Below are 19,587 nucleotides of genomic sequence, written 5' to 3' on the forward strand. Positions count from 1 at the left end.
GGGGAGGGGTTGATAGTTTCAACCAAATAGTGAGTGGTTTGAGAGGTCTATTGGGGAAGAGGAGGTGTAGGAGGCAATTGAGAGTTGTGCTGGTGACAAGGCTCCTGGACCTGATGGCTTCACATTGGCCTTTTTTCAGCAGTGCTGTAGCATAGTGAGAGGGAGTTGATGGAGGTTATTGGGGCATTCCATGAATGCAGGTACTGCAGGTTCCTAAAATAAACATAAAATACTAACTTAAAACTTGAAATTTATTTTTTTGCTTGGGCACGAAAAAGTTGTATGCCATAAAAAGTTGAACTCCGTGTGACTAAAGATGTATCACTTGCATACTTTTGCCCTGGACCTGGATGCCTTACAGTAACCAGGCCTCGCCCGCCTTGCAACGCACCTTGGAAGGGGCAATTTTTGAAACATTGCTTTGAAATAACAAAACTTCCCAACTAATATATGTTTGCACAAATATTTAAGTAGAAGCAGTAGACAAATTAGTTTCAGGGCAAAACTATTGGCTTTTAGAGCTTAAAGAATGAAAATTACAAGTTACCTATCCCCAAAAGGGATAAAAAAGAGCATCTACTACTTTATAACACATTATTAATAAAGTAGCTATATCATCTAAACCAAGATCCTTAAAATTTAAAATCTCTAGACTTGTCTGTAGGGCTTTTATTCAAGGGTAAAAGCAAAGCACATGAGGTGTGGGTTAGGTGGCCTAAGCCACGAGTGTGAATCCTACAGCAGACTAACAGTTTAAGTGGAGAATAGTAGAGGTGCAGGCTCATTATCCACCGAGCTTCGAATCGTGCTGCTAACTGGCCTCGAGGATTTATCGATTTTTCAAAAAGAGTTCTTTGGACTTGCTACCATAATAGACCAGATGCTGCAATTAAATCTGGTCAAAATCTAAGGCCGTGTTGGGTAATTAAAGAATATGGCAAGACTTGTGAGGCTAGAGAAAGAGGGCAAAAGAGTATATATGGCTGATACCTCTTGTTGATCTGGAGTTGCATGTAGGCAATGGCAATTCATGTGACTAGGATTGAAAGAGAATGTAAGGCTCTTGAGCAACGGGAAAGCTTAATGTCAGAATTCTTACATCTTGGGCAATCCTCAACTCATGAGCTAGCTTTTAGGGTTGAGTTAGGTCCAAGGTTCATTCCTTATCTTGGTATAAAAACCACACCCATCCCAATTCTTGGTACCCGATGTTGGACCCATATTATGTTGTCCATACGCCAGTTGGTAGGCCTGGACGTGCGGGGGTGTCAGAATTCTTGTATTGGTTGTGGATAGGTGATTTGGTGATTTGGCCTCTTTATATGTTTTTGGGCAATTCTCACTTCATGAGTTAGTTTTTGATGTTGAGTTAGGCTTAATGTCCATTTCCTGTCACTTACTATATTGAGGATCAGTTCCAATTTGCTAATACTGGACCTGAGACAGAATCAAGGGAGTAACGAGAAACAACAGAGAAAGCGTCCAAGGAAATCACATCTAGGATTTCAAGGGATCATAGAAGGTAAAAGAAAAAGAACTAGGAACCCAATTACCTGATAAAAGAGATGGAAAAAAGACTTCTGTACTGAAAAAAATAATTTAGTTGCTTTTACAAGTCTTTGCTCTACAGTAAATTAGGTGAAGTTCCAGTTATATGTTAAAAATTGAATTGTATTTGTCAATTTGACACAGTGAAGCACTACCAACTTGTTGAAATTACACTCTTAAATAGTAGTGCTTCTAGGAGGGATTCAAAAGCAAGTAAAGCAATGAAAAGATTGAAATCCACTAATTTACCTTTTTATAGGTATCACGACCCTCATCCCTATTTGAGCATAGCACCATAGAACTCAAGTTCTCAATTTTCTTGGCTTGCTCTTGTAACCTCTTCTCCCTTTCAACTTGAGCTTTCTTTTCCTCCTCCAACTCTAACGCAATTCGTTCCCGCTCCAATTCACTCTGTTAAATATTTTACACCTTTGAGACTCATAAAATTGCCAAAGCAACTATGAAGTAATTATCACAAACCTTCAGTAAAGTGTTCCGAAGATTCAATATTTCTTCATCAGGATGTTCTGAATGTGATGCCTTCAATGGTTTAAAAAACATAGGTTGGTCAACATATCAATGCAACCACTTCAAAATAACAAACAGGCGTGACTGCTTGCACAACCTGCAATTTTGATCGCAGCTCCTCAATCTCCTTCTTTTGACGCTTGAGCAACGCAGCATCAGTCAGTATCTGGTATCAAATACAGATAGGTTAAGATGCAATAAAAACAGGCATCATATAAAGGTAAAAAGAAAGTGCAAACCAGAAGCAACTCAGACTAACAGCAGACATGAGTAAGAGGCATAAAGAACGATTAAGTGATGACTTGCTTTCTGGTGCATCAATTAGACATGCACTTCGTGAACTCCATATGAAAATTGTTTGAAGTAATGAAAAAATATTATTAAGTGCAGAATACAGTAAAATATACAACCTCATTCACGTGAACACAATTTGTAACCCGCAATGCCCTGCTTGCAAATTGAAGACTACTTTTAGTCTCATCAGCATGAATCTGGCATCAAGGAAAAAATGCATTATCAAAATAAAAAACCAGAAACTGTCAGCATGAACCTAGCATCAAGCAGAAAGCCCCACAAGAAAACCAAAGGCAGAAAAAAGGAAGAAAGAAAGAAGAATCAGAGACACATGCTCATCCAAGCATTATATGATCCACGAGCACAATATGTGATGAAAAGAAAATTCTGCCGGTGACACACTATATTTCTGAAAGGTGGTCCCGTTGCATATATATATCATGGTTAACGCAAATTGAAAGGTACTCGAGCCCTCCACACTGAAAAATGAGAGAAGACAAAGAATGACCCGAACACAATTTCGAGCTACTGTGCTCAAAAAGTCAGCAGCATTAAGTGGAAAACAGAAGGCCAGTTCATCGATAGTCAACTTGTGTGTCCATTACATAATCATTTTGTTAAATAAATTGCTGAAAACCGAAAAATGATATCACAATAGCACTATAATAACTTGTAAATCTTAAAAGGAAAACACTTGGAGTGAACTGCAATGGTGGTATACTAATTGTAAGTCTACAGGGAAAACACTTGGACACAATCATATTATTGTGATACAAATAGACATGATCTGAGGCAGATATGCCTACCATTGTACAGTAAGATCAGTGTAGCGGTAGTTTCCATCAGCCGCAGATTGCTTCATCATGAATTTTTTTTAATAAAAGATACTCCAAGCAAGTTTTGACATGATAGACATTGAAATTTCATTTATTCTGTTTTTAAGTTCTCTAAAGAAATCAAAGAAAAAAATAAAAATTATGAAATTGAACACTCCATAGAGAACGTTGTGCACCAACATAAGGACTTATGTATTTTGTAGGTGTTTTTCAGCCTACCATAAATATAATAAGCACAAAAAATTTACCTGGGCAAGAGTGATATTACATATGATGGCAGTGTTTGCATTTCCGCCCAGTGCAGGTTGCAAGATACGTGTTAGTTTACTGTCTCGATACGGAACGTGACCCCTGCAAGATTGCATAACACATTAGTACAAGTAGGAGAACAGCTTTACGGAACCAAGTCAACACATAACAAACTTACCCTTGACTCTCAGCACCTTCACTTAGTTTTTTAATCACAGTTCCTAAAGTCATCAAGCTTTTGTTGATGTGGGAGCCTTCTTTTAGACGAACACCTTCCGCTCCGGTTTTGGCAGCACGTTCTGAACCAGCAAGGTCCACCAGGTTCTGGAAAAATGTGAGGATAGAAAGAGCATCCTTATAGATTTTTCTACATAAATACTAGCATCTTAAAAAGAGAATGTAAAAACTTCACACCGCATACCAGAACAGATACACGGACTGCATCACAAGAATTGTCTGTTTTTGTATCTTCAGCCTTCTCCCTACTCTCAACTATCTGTTAAGTATAAATTTTAGGACGTGAATGTATTCTCATATCTTTAGTATAGTCATTCAAGCGTATCTTACCATCCGGAAGATTGTGTGTGACCTACTACTGTATACATTCATATTAGTTTCTCCAATATGTCGATGACCTGCAAAACAAATTGTGAGGACTTCAACTCTTGCTTAAGCTTTGACATATTAATTTGAGATAGAGTAGCCAATATTAAGGCAGAAGAACAAGAGGGGATATTGGATGCAGCACTTCTTTAAAGATGAAAACCAAATCTTTAGGGCACGGAAATGTTTGGCAGTATGCTCTTAAGACCAATACTCACAGTGGAGCCTTTGTTATTAGATAAATTGGAGCATATAAGATACTTTCGAGGAAAAACAATTATGAGAGGACATATACAAATTGATGATACTTTCAACTCACATTCTCCAAAATCCATGAGTTCAAGCACTTGATCAGGAGAGGCGACAATTTCCTCCCTCAAGCCAGCGACAAATATTCCCCGCTACATGCCAGATCAGCACAGGATGAAAGCCAAATTATGCTGACAGTTCATGTGCAACTACAAAACAATGATGCGAAACCAAAACTAATCCATTACCTCTACACTTTCATGGATTTGCAACTTTCGGTGCTCTGGAGCCAACAAATCATTTATCTCCTCATTATAGATTTCCATATACGACATCCGTAGAAGAAACTCTCTGTCCCTTTCCTAAAATTCCAAGAGACAATATCATACATTGGTACTTATTACATTTTTGAAAAGGCAGAACCGACTTCATGTACTAAAGAAGTTTCCAAGGAATGAGCATGTTGCACAGGACAACACTGGAACATTTTTTTTTTTAAAAACGGTTGATAAGTCATAAAAGAAGATATTTCATTAGTTTCTTATGCAATCGAAAAACCCTCGGGAACTTAAACCAGCACAAACAGAAGAGGCTTGTCACTTCCCTTATTCATCACTCATCAGGGCAGTATCTTTTCTATCAAAACTCACTCTTGGGCTCTTTTTAAAAAGGAAATGAGTCTGATGATCAATCTTTCCCTATGTTTCATTTCAGGTTAAGAAGGGAATCAAGACTCTAATACTTTCAATCCTTCAGCTTCAAATAGGTGAATCAATATGCTCATTTCCTATCTTTCTTTCGCCAAATAGGTTTAGTGCCTTTTTTCTTTGATACGATTGTTGGAACTCTTTGTATAGAGGTTGCACCTATCATAAGACTGTTGGAGACATAAGAAATAAAGAGAAAAAATCTGGTTGACTGTCAAGTCTCAGCTAGCTAGTGTATGGACTCATTTTGAGGATCCCCGTTATACCAAGCTGAAGCATAAGAATCTAATGTTTTGTGCCACACGTGTGATGTAGCTCGAAGAAATTGCTTTCCTTGGTGTCCCCTAAAAATCCTCTAGACCAACTTCATACCCATAAGTCCTAACTATGGAGCAGTTTTATATGAAAACATAAGCAAATTTCAGAATAGTAACTGCAAGAACCGCAAAATGACTTTAAAACTTGAAAAAAGACCCAGAATCGCCTTTATGACGAGTTGTTCTCCAGTAAATAAACTTATTTCTTTTCAATCTATTGAAGTTGCAGACAAAGTTATCATTAAAGAATGTCAAATATATGAAGGCGACATGAATGCAATTAATGGTTGAAGGGGTGCAAATTGATCTAACGGCAATGCCAAACCTCTCCAGTGAAATTAAACAGATCTTGCACAGCCATAGGGATGACTCCAGGTTCAGTTGCTGATCCTCTCATAGTATATGTCTTTCCACTACTTGTCTGACCATATGCAAAGACTGTCCCTGCAAAAGAAGATAAGTAGGCAGATCAGTAGATTAAAAGACATATATTTTCTTTTTATGAAGTTAGGTAAAGCTAGTACCAAGAAGGTACTGCAAGAGGTACAGAAAAGGAAATTACAGCAACACCGTTACATCTTTAACATCATAGGGCCCCAAAAAAAAACCAACAAGCTATGGCATATCCTCTAATCTGTGATCGGACACCTATGTATGCATTTAAAAGGGCAGCCCGGTGCACGAAAGATCCCGTATTCACGCAGGGTCCAGGAAAAGCCGCACCCCAAGGTAATGTAGGCAGCCTACTCGGGGAATAGACTATATATGCATTTATACTTCACAAAAGATGAGTGTTCTTATCTCCAAATCATCTTTTATTCCTTTTGGAGAAAATAAGAACACAACAAAAGACTTTAAGCTTCTGTTCTTGTTGCCATTCGATGCTTGTATGGCCATATTTATACAAAGTATAATCAGCCCTTCTAGCTAACACTTAGCTGTAGCAGTGTGTGCTCTATGTGGTTGTGTTTGACACAAATACATCGAGGAGTTAACATACACCTAATAGTCCTACAACACTACAACTGCTTTGGCAGCTACGGTTAGTTTAGCTACACATTACAATACACGATAGGAATGTTATCCAAATCCTAAACTAACCAGGTTGTCTGACATCCCACGCAAGCTGGTGTCGGGAGGTCTCAAAACACCCAGCTTGGTAAGTAGAGTCCGAAATTGTTGCCAGATGTTTAGTGAATATATCAGCTACCTGGTGCAAGGAGGGAACAAACTTAGCAACCATAGCACCCCGGATAACCTTTTCTCGCACAAAATGATAGTCAATTTCGACATGCTTGGTTCGTGCATGCAACACAGGATTGGAAGTGAGATGGAGAGCACTTATCTTATCTGTGAACAAGAATGGAGGGCAAGGCAAGGAAATGCCAATATCCTTCAAGAGATAAGTCACCCAAGTGATTCTGCTGCTAGTGATGCCAAGGAGCGATACGCAGCCGCTGCACTAGATTTGGCCACTGTGTGTTGCTTTTTAGAAGACTGGCTGATACAGTTTGACCCTAGGAAGACACATAGACCGGAGGTAGATCGTCTAGTAAGGGGGCATCCTGCCCAATCCGCATCAGAGAACCCTACAAGATTAAGAGACGACCTGGATGATAATCGTAGACCACAATCAATGGTGCCAGAAATGTAACGAAGCACGCGCTTTACTCCAGTCCAATGAACAGCAGTAGGACAATGCATAAATTGACATAGGAGATTAACAGTATGGGAGATTTCCGGGCGAGTGAGTGTGAGGTATTGCAAGGCACCAACAACACTTCTATATTCAGAGACATCAATGGGAGTAACAATGGACACATGAAGATTATGTTTGAGAGAGAGTGGTGTTGGAATAGCTCTTGAGGCCAGCATGCTGGTGCGAGTAAGAATCTCAGAAGGCATATCTGCATTGGCTAAGGAAAAGGCCATCTTTGGTGAGAGTTACCTCTATGCCCAGAAAATAGTGAAGAGGACCCATATCTTTCATCGCAAATCAAGTGCGCAGCTAGTTGATGAGTTGAGAGATGAGAAGAGAGCTACTGCCAGTACAAATTATATCATCAACATAGAGTAGGAGCAATGTTAGACAACTTGGTTAGTTTAGGATTTGGATAACATGCCTATCGTGTATTGTCATGTGTAGCTAAACTAAGCGTAGCTGCCAAGGCAGTTGTAGTGTTGTAGGACTATTAGGTGTATGTTAACTCCTGGATGTATTCATCAATGGATTTGGATCCAAGTTTCACAGTCTGAAGTTGTTGCTTCAACTGAAACTCTTTATCTTTGCTTGCTTGTAGTAGTTATCCTCAAGACAATACCACATCAGTTTCGCAGTTTGACATCCTATAATAAGGAACATTGATTCTTCGGTCATTGTTCCAGATAGCCAACTCCTAATAAAAACATCGCGTTCTTCCCACTCAGTGAATTTCGGGTTTGAATTAGTTGCTCCTTTCGCATTCTCTACAATTTCGGATGGAGGGTCCTCTTTAATAACCTTGTCAACTTTTAAGGTTTGCATAAGTTGAAAGATTTGTGTCCTCCAAACAAGGTAGTTTGATGGTTTCAACTTGATGGAACAAATTGCAATGAGTTGGTGCAGTGATGAGGGTGATAGGGCTAGTGTAGTGTTAGAGGAGGAGGCCATGGCTGTTTTGAGGAAGAAACAAGGAGTTAAGGATCGCTGGATTTTAATTGAGCCTTTGCCCTGATACCATTAAGAAAATAAGAACACAACAAAAAATTTTAAGCTTCTGTTCTTGCTGCCATTCGATGCCTGTATGGCCATATTTATACAAAGTATAATCAGCCCTTCTAGTTAATACTTTGTTGTAGCAGCGTGTGCTCTATGTGGTTGTGTTTGACTGTTGGTTTTTTAAAAGATGGGGCAGCAAAAATATTAAAAATATTGATTGAAAATATCTCTCAATAATTTTATTAAGCATAACAAGGCTTTAAATAGCCAATTTAGAAACAGAATCTGCAGAAAATCAGGAGAATAAATATTCAAGTTCAAAAACCTAAACTATCTCAACTAACTTATCCTATTAAATTTAAATTTAAGCAAAGACTCCTCCTTCGACTGAACTACTTATTATTCTGGTAAATCAAATATCAGCAGTAACAAGTGCAAAATCCAACATTGACACAAATACATCCAGGAGTTAACATACACCTAATAGTCCTACAACACTACAACTGCCTTGGCAGCTACGGTTAGTTTAGCTACACATTACAATATACGATAGGTATGTTATCCAAATCCTAAACTAACCATGTTGTCTAACATCTTTAAGCCAACTAGACCACATGATGCAGACCGGACAGTCCTCCAGATGTGTCTCAGCTCTTTTCAAACTCTTTGTCTGACCCAACCTAGCAGCAAACCCTTCACATCCTTAGGCATCACCCATTGCACTCCAAAAAATGTTTGAAAAAAAGAGTCTCAATCTTTCACCTCACTATATAATATGTGTAATCAATGCATATGCATTATAAACTACAACAACAACAACAATCCAGTAAAATCTCATAAATGGGGTCTGGGGAGGGTAGTGTTTACGCAGACCTGGAGGGTAGTGTGTACGCAGACCTTACCCCTACCCTGGAGGAGTAGAGAGGTTATTTCTAAAAGACCCTCGACTCACGAAGACAAAAAGAGACAATAGATTCGTAACAGCAATAGAAGCTAGAAAAATAATATCAGCATCGCAAGAACAGAAAATAGATGGAAAAGCAATACCAATAACCAGTAATAATGACCCAGTACTATGAAAAACGGAAAACTAGTGTCAACACAACATCAGACTAGCCTCACCCCCTGTACGAAGTAGAAAAATACTGGAGTACCTCCTAACCTTCAACCCTAATGCTCGACATCCACACCTTCCTATCAAGATTCATGTCCTCGAAAATCTGAAGTCGCACCATGTCCTGCCTGATGACCTCACCCCATTACTTCTTAGGCCGCCCTCTACCTCTTCTCATACCCGCCAAAACCAACCGTTCACATTCTAACTGGGGAATCTAGGCCTCTCCTCCACACATGCTCTAACCATTTAAGCCTTGATTCCTACATCTTGCCGTCCATTGGGAGCCACGCTCACCTTCTCCCAAATATCTTCATCCCTAATCTTATCCAGCCTAGTGTGCCCGCACATCCATCTCAACCTCCTCATTTCTGTTACTTTCATCTTTTGGATATGTGAATTCTTGACTGGCCAACACTCAGTACCATACACCATGGCTGGTCTAACCACCACTCTATACAAATTACCTTTAAGTTTCGGTGGCACATTCTTGTCACAGGACTCCAGATGCTAACCTCCATTGCATCCACCCCACTCCTAAACAGTGCGTGACATCCTCGTCGATCTCCCCATCCCTAATTAGACTTAGACATTTATTGTGAAGTTAGTATACACGTATTATACATTGCATTCACCTTTCCCAAAATTGTGATTAAACATTCATTTTCCTGATATCCTAGTTTCTTATTTGGGATTGGCTTCATTTGCTCCAGATGTGGCGCTGTGAAATTGCTTCATTCTCTGGGTGCGTCTCTCTCTCTGTCTCTCTCTCTTTGTTGTTTAAGTATGAGCACCAAATTGATGTTGTTTGTTTATGGTAGAGAAAGATGGAGATGGTTGTGAAGAGGACGGTTAAGTGGTAGAAGGGTGGGGTTTCAATGATTTTTGTTAATATTTTGGCTACAAAATAATATGGCTATCCGGCTACAAATAGTAATTGTTGTCTAGCTATTTGTGTTTTATGATTATCAATAGTCAACCCGCTATTTGTATCTTTTTTCCTTTTAAAAATTGGCTCATAAGCTGGCTTGAGCCCAACCTCAACAACGCCTCAATGGCAATCGGGCTGACTTGGGTCAGACCTAATAGCCTCGGTTCTTTTAAATGGGTCAAAAAATCTTAGCTCAACCCTATTCAAATAATCGATTGGAGCCTCACGAGCCAAGCCCACTTTAACGGCAAAACATCCAGACCTCTTTTCTATAATTTTTTGCGTAGAAAAACTTCATCAATTTCCTCCCAACAAAAGCAGGTCCTAATAAGGGGCTTTGATTTTTCAAATTGTTAAAATTCCCACGTTAGTTAAGGATATGGTATACTTTCTTATATGGTCTTAAGTAATCTTCACCTCAGTAGCTTACATTTTAGGGTTAAGTTAGGCCATAGGTCTATTTTTTTAACATGGTATCTGAGTCAAAATCATCCATGATATTTGATTACCTAATATTGGCCCCATATCTACACCCCACATTCCTATACTGAGCATACTAGGGGGTGTTAGAATCCCATATTGGTTGAGGATATAGGTTGTAATCACTTTAGAGTCTTGGGCAATTTTCATTTCATGGCTAATTATTAGAATTGAGTTAGACGTAAGGTTATTTTCTTAACACAAATCTTTTTTTGATGTTGTTGTGGACTATAAAAAGAATTGGAAATCAAAGCTTTTTAAAACTTCACATTGAACTTCCAATCTTTATTTCTAGACCAGATCTCTAGGCTCATTGTTCTAGCATATGTAATGATAGAAAAAAATGTTACACAAAGAATCAAAATCGAATGGCTGAAATGGAAATTGCCAACCGAAGTAAATGGTACGTTCTATAAAATAGTTATAAGACCAGTAATATTATACGAGAGTGAATGTTCGGCTGTTAAAGCCTAACACATCCACAAAATGAGTGCCGAGATGCAGATGCTAAGAGGGATGTGCGGTCATACAAGATTAGACAAGCTTAAAAATGGATCATATTTGCCAGAAGTTGCAAGTAGCACGCATTGAGGATAAAATGAGAGAATGTTCTTGAGATATTTTTATCATATCCTGCATCGACCTCCAAATGCCTGGTTCGTGGAAGTAAAAACAAGAAATCTAGTAAGTGGGATTGTTACAGAATGAACCTAGACACTTTACACAATGAACATAGACTGTTTCTTAGTAGTGTACATAACCCCTATATAGATAGCAGATTTGTAGGAATCTCTTTTATTTCTTTCCTTACTTAGCACTTGTTGTACATGTATATATATGTATCACTACATGGAATAATACTGATTCTTCCATACCTTGTTAATTACATGGTATCAGAGCCACATCTGTGGCTTCACCGGAGTTGAGTTTGTCTCACTGGAGTTAACCAAAACTTTTCGGCAGACACGTGAGGTGCGTGTGTGGTCCATTCTCTATCCAGCTTTGTTCTCCGAGATCAGCTTGATATTTTCGATCGATTATCCTTTGATAATAGAACCTTATTTTCGTGAAGAACAGACTCAGACAAGGTTGTATTACACCAATTTTGGTCAGGTTTGAGTTCTTCTACAGTTTGGTTTGTTTTTTGGGATACTGAAGTAGTCGTGGAACAATATTCTTGCATCTGATTGCTTGTTTTGTGAATTGGTATTTGTTGGGTCTTCCTTGTAAGACGCTTTGTTACAATTTGAGACTTGATATTATCTGTTGGGTCTTTCCTTATCAAAAACTTTATTAGTATCTGATTTTATTTGATTTGGGGACAGGTTTGTTTGGTTCTCTGATTTGGTTGAGTGGATTATTGGAGTGGAGTTTTGTTGAACACATTGTTGACTTCGTGTCTACCAGAGATCTGTTTTGGTATCTTTTAGCCTTGGGGACCTCTATTAATTTAATCGGTTTGTTATTCAAAGGAAAAATGATGGTAAAGAATAATAATGCAACAACTCCTAGTCCAGCAATCTTGGTATCGGATGAGTTTTTAAAATTCCTTCAATATCATAAATCAGTTAAGGAATCTTCTTCAGTTACTGTCTTTGCTTGGTCAGATAATACATGTCTTATCACCTCTTCCAATTAATGGGTGATCGATTCAGGTGCCATAAATCACATGATAGGTAATCCAAATATTTTTTCTAGCTTTCGCTCACATAAAGCACCCTCTCCAGTTACTGTAGCTGATGGATCAACTTGTAGCAGTGTTGGATCTGGGACTGTTAAATCAACTTCCTCTATTACCCTGTCATCTGTATTAAGTCTACCAAACTTGGCCTTTAACTTGATTTATGTTAGTAAAATCACCAAAGACCTTAATTGTTTGTTGCATTCTTTCCCAATCATTATTTGTTTCTAGATCTTACAACAAAACAGGTTATTGGTAAAGGATATTGACCATTTGTTACCAAGTTAGATCCAGTGAAGTGTGTTTTCCTTGGCTATTCTCGACTTCAGAAGGGGTATCGGTGTTATTCTACTGAACTTGGCAAATATTTGGTGTCAACTGATGTGGTATTATCAGATACTACACCATTCTTCTATGCACCTCCCATTTCCACAAATCAGGGGGAGGAAGATGAGTGGCTAGTATACCAGGTTACTTGTACTTTGACAAAACAACGAGATGATGTTCCTCCATCTCCTAGTTCTATCGAGCACCAATCTACTATTCTGCCTTCAGCACCTGCTCCAACTGTGTTAGAAAGACCACCAATTGTTCAAGTTTACTGGCGGAGGCAACAGACGAATGATACATGTTCTGCACCAGTTCCTTCGTCATCAGTTCCTTCGTCATCAGATTTGCCTCCACCTGAATCTCCAGAAAACCTTCACCTTCCAATTGCTCTTCGCAAAGGTATACGTACTTGCAAATCCACATATTCTATTGTTAATTTTGTTTCCTACGACCACTTGTCTCCTGCATCTAGATCTTTGATTGTGTCTCTAGACTCTGTTTCTATACCCAAAACAGTGAAGGAGGCTTTGAATCATCCTGGATGGTCTGAAGCAATGCTTGAGGAAATACATGCCTTAAAGACAAACCACACTTGGGATTTAGTGGAGTTACCCGGTGGAAAGAAAGCACTGGGATGCAAGTGGGTCTTCACGGTCAAAGTTAATCATGATGGCTCTATGGCGAGACTTAAGGCCAGACTTGTGGCTAAGGGGTATGCTCAGTGTTATGGGGTGGATTATTCAGACACTTTCTCTCCGGTTGCCAAACTTACTTCTGTCCGCTTGTTCATTTCACTAGATGCTTTTGAGAATTGGCCTTTGCATCAATTGGATATTAAGAATGCTTTTCTTCATGGTGATCTCCACGAAGAGGTATATATGGAGCAACCACCAAGTTTTGTTGCTCAGGGGAGTATGGCAAGGTCTGTCATTTGAAGAAATCCTCATATGGCTTGAATTAAAGCAGAGTCCCCGGGCTTGGTTTGGTAAATTTAGTGAAGCAGTTCAAGAATTTGGTCTGAAAAAGAGTAAATGTGATCATTTTGTCTTCTACAAGCAATCAACAATTGGAATTCTCCTTGTTGTATATGTGGATGACAGTGTTATCACAGGGAGTCATTATGCAGGAATCTCTTCTCTCAAGTCTTTCTTGCATACTAAGTTTCATACAAAAGACTTGGAACAACTGAAATACTTCTTGGGAGTAGAAATAACTAGAAGCAAGAAGGGAATTTTTCTATCTCGGAGAAAGTAAATTCTTGACTTACTAGCAGGAACTGGTAAGCTGGCTGCCAAGCCTTGCAGTACTCCAATGGTTCCTAATTTGCATTTTATGAAAGATGATGGCAAGCCATTTAATGATCGAGATAGATACAGGAGGCTAGTTGGAAGATTAAACTATCTTACTGTGACTCGTCCAGCTTTTGCTTTTGCAGTCAGTATGGTTAGCCAGTTCATGTCCGCGCCCACAGTTAAACATTGGGAGGCTTTGGAGCAAATCCTATGTTACTTAAAAGGAGCTCCTGGACTTGGCATATTATACAGTTACAGTAATCACGGTCATTCTCGCATTGATTGTTTTGCACATGCAGATTGGGCTGGATCCAAGATTGATAGAAGATCTACTACTGGTTACTGTGTATTTGTTGGTGGAAACTTGGTATCATGGAGAAGTAAGAAACAAAATGTTGTAGGCCCAGTGCGGAATCCGAGTATAGAGCTATGGCACAATCAACACGTGAGATAATGTGGATACATCACCTTTTAACTGAAATTGTGTTGAAGCATCCTACTCCATCAAAACTCGTATCATGAAAGAACCAAACATATTGAAGTTGACTGTCATTTTATTCGTGAGAAAATTCAGGAGAACTTGATTTCCACTGGCTACGTGAAGACAGGAGAGCAGCTAGCTGATTTGTTCACTAAAGCATTGAACAGCATTCGAGTTGATTACCTTTGTAACAAGCTGGGCATGATCAATATATATGCTCCAGCTTGAGGGGGAGTGTTATCGAATGAACCTAGACACTTTACACAATGAACATAGATTGTTTCTTAGTAGTGTACATAACCCCTATATAGATAGCAGATTTGTAGGAATCTCTTTTATTTCTTTCCTTACTTAGCACATGATGTACATGTATATATATGTATCACTACATGGAATAATATACCAATCTGATTCTTCCATACCTTGTTAATTACAGGGATCAAAAGAAAATTCTTTCTTCTCCAGGAATTAAGTTTAGAAGACTAGTAGAATCTCTTCATTCCAAGATGTACATGTACCAACCAAGTGAGTTTTGTTTTTACGGAATCAATGCAATATAAACCATGCTGAATAAAGGTGTTAATAGAGGACAAGGTAGACCTAAAATCACATTGAAGGGGTTGTCTCGAAAGACCTAAAATCTCTTGGAATCCATGCATACTTGCGAAAGATGGAGCAAAAATGGAAGAAGGTATTTTATATGTATGATACCGATAAATAAGGAATATGTTTTAATCATGTTAGTATGTTTACTTTAAGTCCTATATTTCGTAGGAGTCTTCTAAGCCCTATTAGATTTCTTTAAGATAGAATGTGTAACACTTCTATTTTTGTTTTGTATAAGATTGGTTTAGATGAATTAATTATAAACAAGATCAATGAGGTTTCGTACAGCCAACCCCAACTTGTTTGGAACTACGGCATAGTTGTTGTTGTACCAGATAATGGAGCTTGGTCCCTTGCTTAACTCCTGAGCATCGTCAACAATTGTCCCACTCTTTCAACTTTCTGATCATCACAATCCTTCTAAAACAAGGACAAAAATTGTCTCATGCAGATTTATGCTTTCCTCTCTACTTTGCCAATAACTCCATGTCAGATGTCAACTAAATTTGTGACTTGCTCCTAATGGCAAGCGCAGATATGTCTTATGTATTTTGCTAATCTTGCGAAACCAGAATTCCTCCCAGTTCCTCTATCCTCACAAATTTTTGCTAGAATCATAAGCAACCTAGATATTGTTTCAAACACAAGGAGAATGATCTTAAAGAATTTCAATCATACTATATCTTCTTCACATAGTATGAGAGTATCATTAGTATATATTCTTTCTCTTTTCCAATTTATATGACACTATTTTCATTTTGGGACGTCCCAAAATATTTGATGCTATTCCTCTTATATACAAATTTCAACCTTTCAATAATTCAAAATTACTACACTATTCGAATTTAGAACTCAATGGGATATTCTCTGTTAAATCAACTTTTCAACCATTACTTTAATATTTTTTCCCATGTCGCTTATAGTATAACTAGATGAGGAAAGGCCCGTATACGGGCCCAACATTGCAATTTTATTAAAATTATTATTTGTTGGTGTTTAGTTAATTAACTTTTGAGGTTTAACAAGCTATATTTTTTAAAACTACTTTTGAATATAAAAATATTTAGTATGAAATAGTCTTCAAATAGTATGGATAGATGAAAATTATTTAATTTTTATTTTCAAATTGCTTTAAGATAGTATGGGTAAATATGAAAATCTTGTAAATATCGATACTTCTTTTTGTTGTTGTATTATTTAAAAATTAATTTTATTTTCTCTATGGAAATTTCTATTTGAATAAAACAAAATTAATAATTTTTCAAAATGAGAAAAAGATTGGAAATGAGCATTTGCACTGCACAGAGTCTAATCAACACATGCATAGTGCATTTAAAGGAGAATTGTGGCAAGAGGAATGTGGGGTCCATGTGTATTTTTGCATTTAAGAAATGCAAACATGGAATTTTTATGAAATGACATTTATGCCCTTGGTCAACCATCTTTCCTTTTCTATATAATAGAAAAGTCAATTTAGCATTTTAAACTTTGTACCCAGTCAATTGGAGTCTTGTTATGTCGCTAAAAGAATCAACTAGTACATCTTACTAAAATAGGAGAACAAAATATGATAACGCTGATGGAACGAAAACATAAACACCTAGAATTACATGATTCGGTCAATTATGCCTATGTCCAGGAGCACGAGTTTCCATTATAATAGAAGTATATATATATAGAAAGAATGGACTCTACAATGAATTTCACACAAGTGTTTCCCAAATCATTCTCTCGATATACTTGACACCTCTCTCTAGTCTCTACTATCATTGTTAGAAAGAATACTCTCTACCCTAATAACATTTTATTCCAATCAATTTCAAATTAACAATTAACAAGAGATGACTATTTATAAAGAATATTCTTTCACCAATGCCAGGTTACCAATTCGATCAATTTGCTGTCATGGACTTCGATTCATATCAAGTTGCAAGACAACTGACTTCGAGTTGTAACCAAGCTGCAAGCCAACTCACTCTAGGTCGAAATCAAGTGGCAAGCTAACTTACTCCAGGTTAGTAATCAAGTTGCACGTCAACTTACTCTAATTTGTAATCAAGTTGACAGCCAGCCTACCGAAGAGGAGCCTTGGAGCAACGGTAAAGTTGTCTCCATGTGACCTATAGGTCACGGGTTCGAGCCGTGGAAGCAGCCACTAATGTTTGCATTAGGATAGGCTGTCGACATCACACTCCTAGGAGTGTGGTCCTTTCCCACCCTGCACGAATGCGGGATGCTTTGTGCACCGGGATGCCCTGTTGCCAACCAACCTACTGTAACTTACAAACAAACTGCCACCAAACAACTTATCAAATTGAATAGGAAAAATTCAAGACGTTTTCCTAGCAGAGCTCTTTTATGTTTAACTTTAAATGGAGTATGCCTCTTAACTTTTTGTTGCTAATCTTCTAGTCTTCCCAATTGCATTGAGTTCATTCTTAAATTTTAAACACGTAACATCTCGCTATTAAAGTGTCTTAGGAGCTAAAATAGTAGTAACAGGTAAAATGTTTTAATTCAAAAATAAAAGAAAAGGAAAACTGCATTCCAAACTTGTATCCGGCAGAAGTGGAAAATAAATAAGACGACAATTACAACAAATGCCAAAAATTTAAGTAAAAGAGAGGTCTAAAATACCATTAAATCCTTGAATTGCAGCAGAAACAATATCTTTAGTTCGAGCTTTGTAGATTTCAAGTGTTGTACATTCCTCCCCGAAAATTCTATCTGCATGCCCAAAGAAAAAAGTGAAGAAAAAAAATGAGTAGGTGAAGAGAAAAAGGGATAAACCTAGGGAGAGAAACGAGAGAGAGTACCAAAATCAAACTTGGTGGGCTGGTTGGGAATGAAGATAGAGTTGCCGGAGATTCGCCAGGGGCTGCACTTTGCATCTTCCGGCGACAGAGGCCTCGCTCTCACAGACACGTGGATTCTCTCCATCCTGATTCCTTAGGGTGAACTCTTCCCGAGAAGGAGTCTCAGATTTGCTGATTTTCCCGCCCGGGGACTCTTCCGCCAATATTCAATTGGGGCTCTTTTTTATGGAAGGCTTAAAAAAAGTTGTTCATTAATCACAAATTAGAAAAATCATACTAACAATAAAAGATGAAAGTAACCCTATAAAATTGAAAGACTAAAATACTCAAAAATAATGGAAGACACAAATTAGTACATTAATCAAGTGACTTTTTTGGTTAATCTAAAACAATGAAGAATTCGAGAAGTTGTTTAAAAAATTAACTAGATTCATTTAGAACTAGTGAATTTACCGCGCTTTGCGTGGTTATAAAAAATTTATTGAAATTTTTATAAACAATGCATATTTGGCTTTATTCATACGTTAATTAATAACTTCGGTTTAGTTAGATCATATATAGAAAATTAATCTTAAAACAACTAATGAAACAAATAAATAAAATATTATTAATCGTATATTAGAAGATCATATTTGTATTAATGACATTCAAACTTTCGGATTGGCAACAAAGAACCATTCGAAAAGACCAACGTCAACAAAATTAAAAAATTTGGTATTGAAGTCTTGTTCTTGGAGGGTATATACTTAGTATTTGAAATAAACAAAAGCAAAATACTATAATAGAGAAAAAATAAAGATATATATATATATATATATATATATTATTTGCCGGTGGATCATTTATTTTATAGTAAAAAAACCCATGGATATGAAGGAGTAACTTTTATAATATTGCCCAATTCCTAAGCATCAATAATTTAATTAACTCCCTTGATAAGAATTCACCCAACCTATTGGTTAGATTAAAAACTCAAGTTCTTATCATTTACCCTGTTTTTGTAGCACCTTTTGCAGTTGGATTGTTAATTTATTTTTCAACTCCAAGTTTTTAATGCATTAATAGTAGTAATACAAAATATAATATTGCAAAATGGCAAAATATGATCCTCAGCTTTGCTCTGCAAGTGATTCTCCCTTTCTGTCTTCAAAGATGACTAATGTTTGGTAAAACGTCTACGAATGGCCCAGGTCTTTTTGGGGGCAGAGGTCAAGGGGCAAGTACTTCTTGTAGTTATACACTTTTCTCGGTGTTGTCTTCTGCTTCTGTGTATTAGAGTAAAAAGAAGAGTTTTTCAAATACTTACTCACTTAGGAGTCGTTTCGTACGAGGGATAAGGTGGGATAAGATGTGGGATTAAATTTATACCGTATTTTGTTGGAGGTATAAATTTATCCTGGAATATTCAACCAAACACGATATAAATTTAATCCCAGACTTAATCCATGATATCTCATCTTATCCCACCTCCTATATGGTATAAATTAGTCCTAGGATTATAATCACGGGATAATTTAGTCCGCCAAACGATCCCTTAGGGTTTTAGAGAAGGCGAATTGTTGCTCCTGTGAAGATTTTCCTATCACTATATTTTACCAGATGAAACCAACACATTCAATTGAGTAATTGTATCATTGAAGATAATTACACACGAGTTAATTAATGAATAAAAACCATCAAGTATCACATGACACTGAAATTTAAAAAAAAAAAATATCAGTTAAGAATAGACCCAAAATAAGTAACAGAATCAAAACCGCAGTATTTGTGTTTGTGAAAATCATAAAAGTAAAAAGATGATAATCAGTTGACAAATAATCATGAACT

At 37.4% G+C, this 19,587-nt stretch overlaps 1 protein-coding gene across 2 annotated transcripts in view; it reads right to left on the bottom strand.

Moving 5' to 3' along the window:
* The window catches only part of LOC109225613 (kinesin-like protein KIN-7O), a 37,787-nt gene extending 19,791 nt beyond the window's left edge, over positions 1–17,996 (bottom strand). For both annotated transcript variants that reach the window (XM_019390343.1, XM_019390341.1), the window contains exons 1-13: positions 17,761–17,996; positions 17,582–17,671; positions 5,657–5,775; positions 4,556–4,669; positions 4,378–4,459; positions 4,023–4,090; positions 3,877–3,951; positions 3,634–3,779; positions 3,455–3,557; positions 2,487–2,567; positions 2,174–2,242; positions 2,029–2,088; positions 1,798–1,959 (exon numbers count right to left, since the gene is read on the bottom strand). In XM_019390343.1, coding sequence (XP_019245888.1) covers positions 1,798–1,959; positions 2,029–2,088; positions 2,174–2,242; positions 2,487–2,567; positions 3,455–3,557; positions 3,634–3,779; positions 3,877–3,951; positions 4,023–4,090; positions 4,378–4,459; positions 4,556–4,669; positions 5,657–5,775; positions 17,582–17,671; positions 17,761–17,884 — 1,293 coding nt within the window. In that variant the 5' untranslated portion in view covers positions 17,885–17,996. The remainder of the gene's footprint in view (positions 1–1,797; positions 1,960–2,028; positions 2,089–2,173; positions 2,243–2,486; positions 2,568–3,454; positions 3,558–3,633; positions 3,780–3,876; positions 3,952–4,022; positions 4,091–4,377; positions 4,460–4,555; positions 4,670–5,656; positions 5,776–17,581; positions 17,672–17,760) is intronic.

Source organism: Nicotiana attenuata, chromosome 5 (assembly GCF_001879085.1).
Source record: "Nicotiana attenuata strain UT chromosome 5, NIATTr2, whole genome shotgun sequence".
NCBI classification, from domain to species: domain Eukaryota; kingdom Viridiplantae; phylum Streptophyta; class Magnoliopsida; order Solanales; family Solanaceae; genus Nicotiana; species Nicotiana attenuata.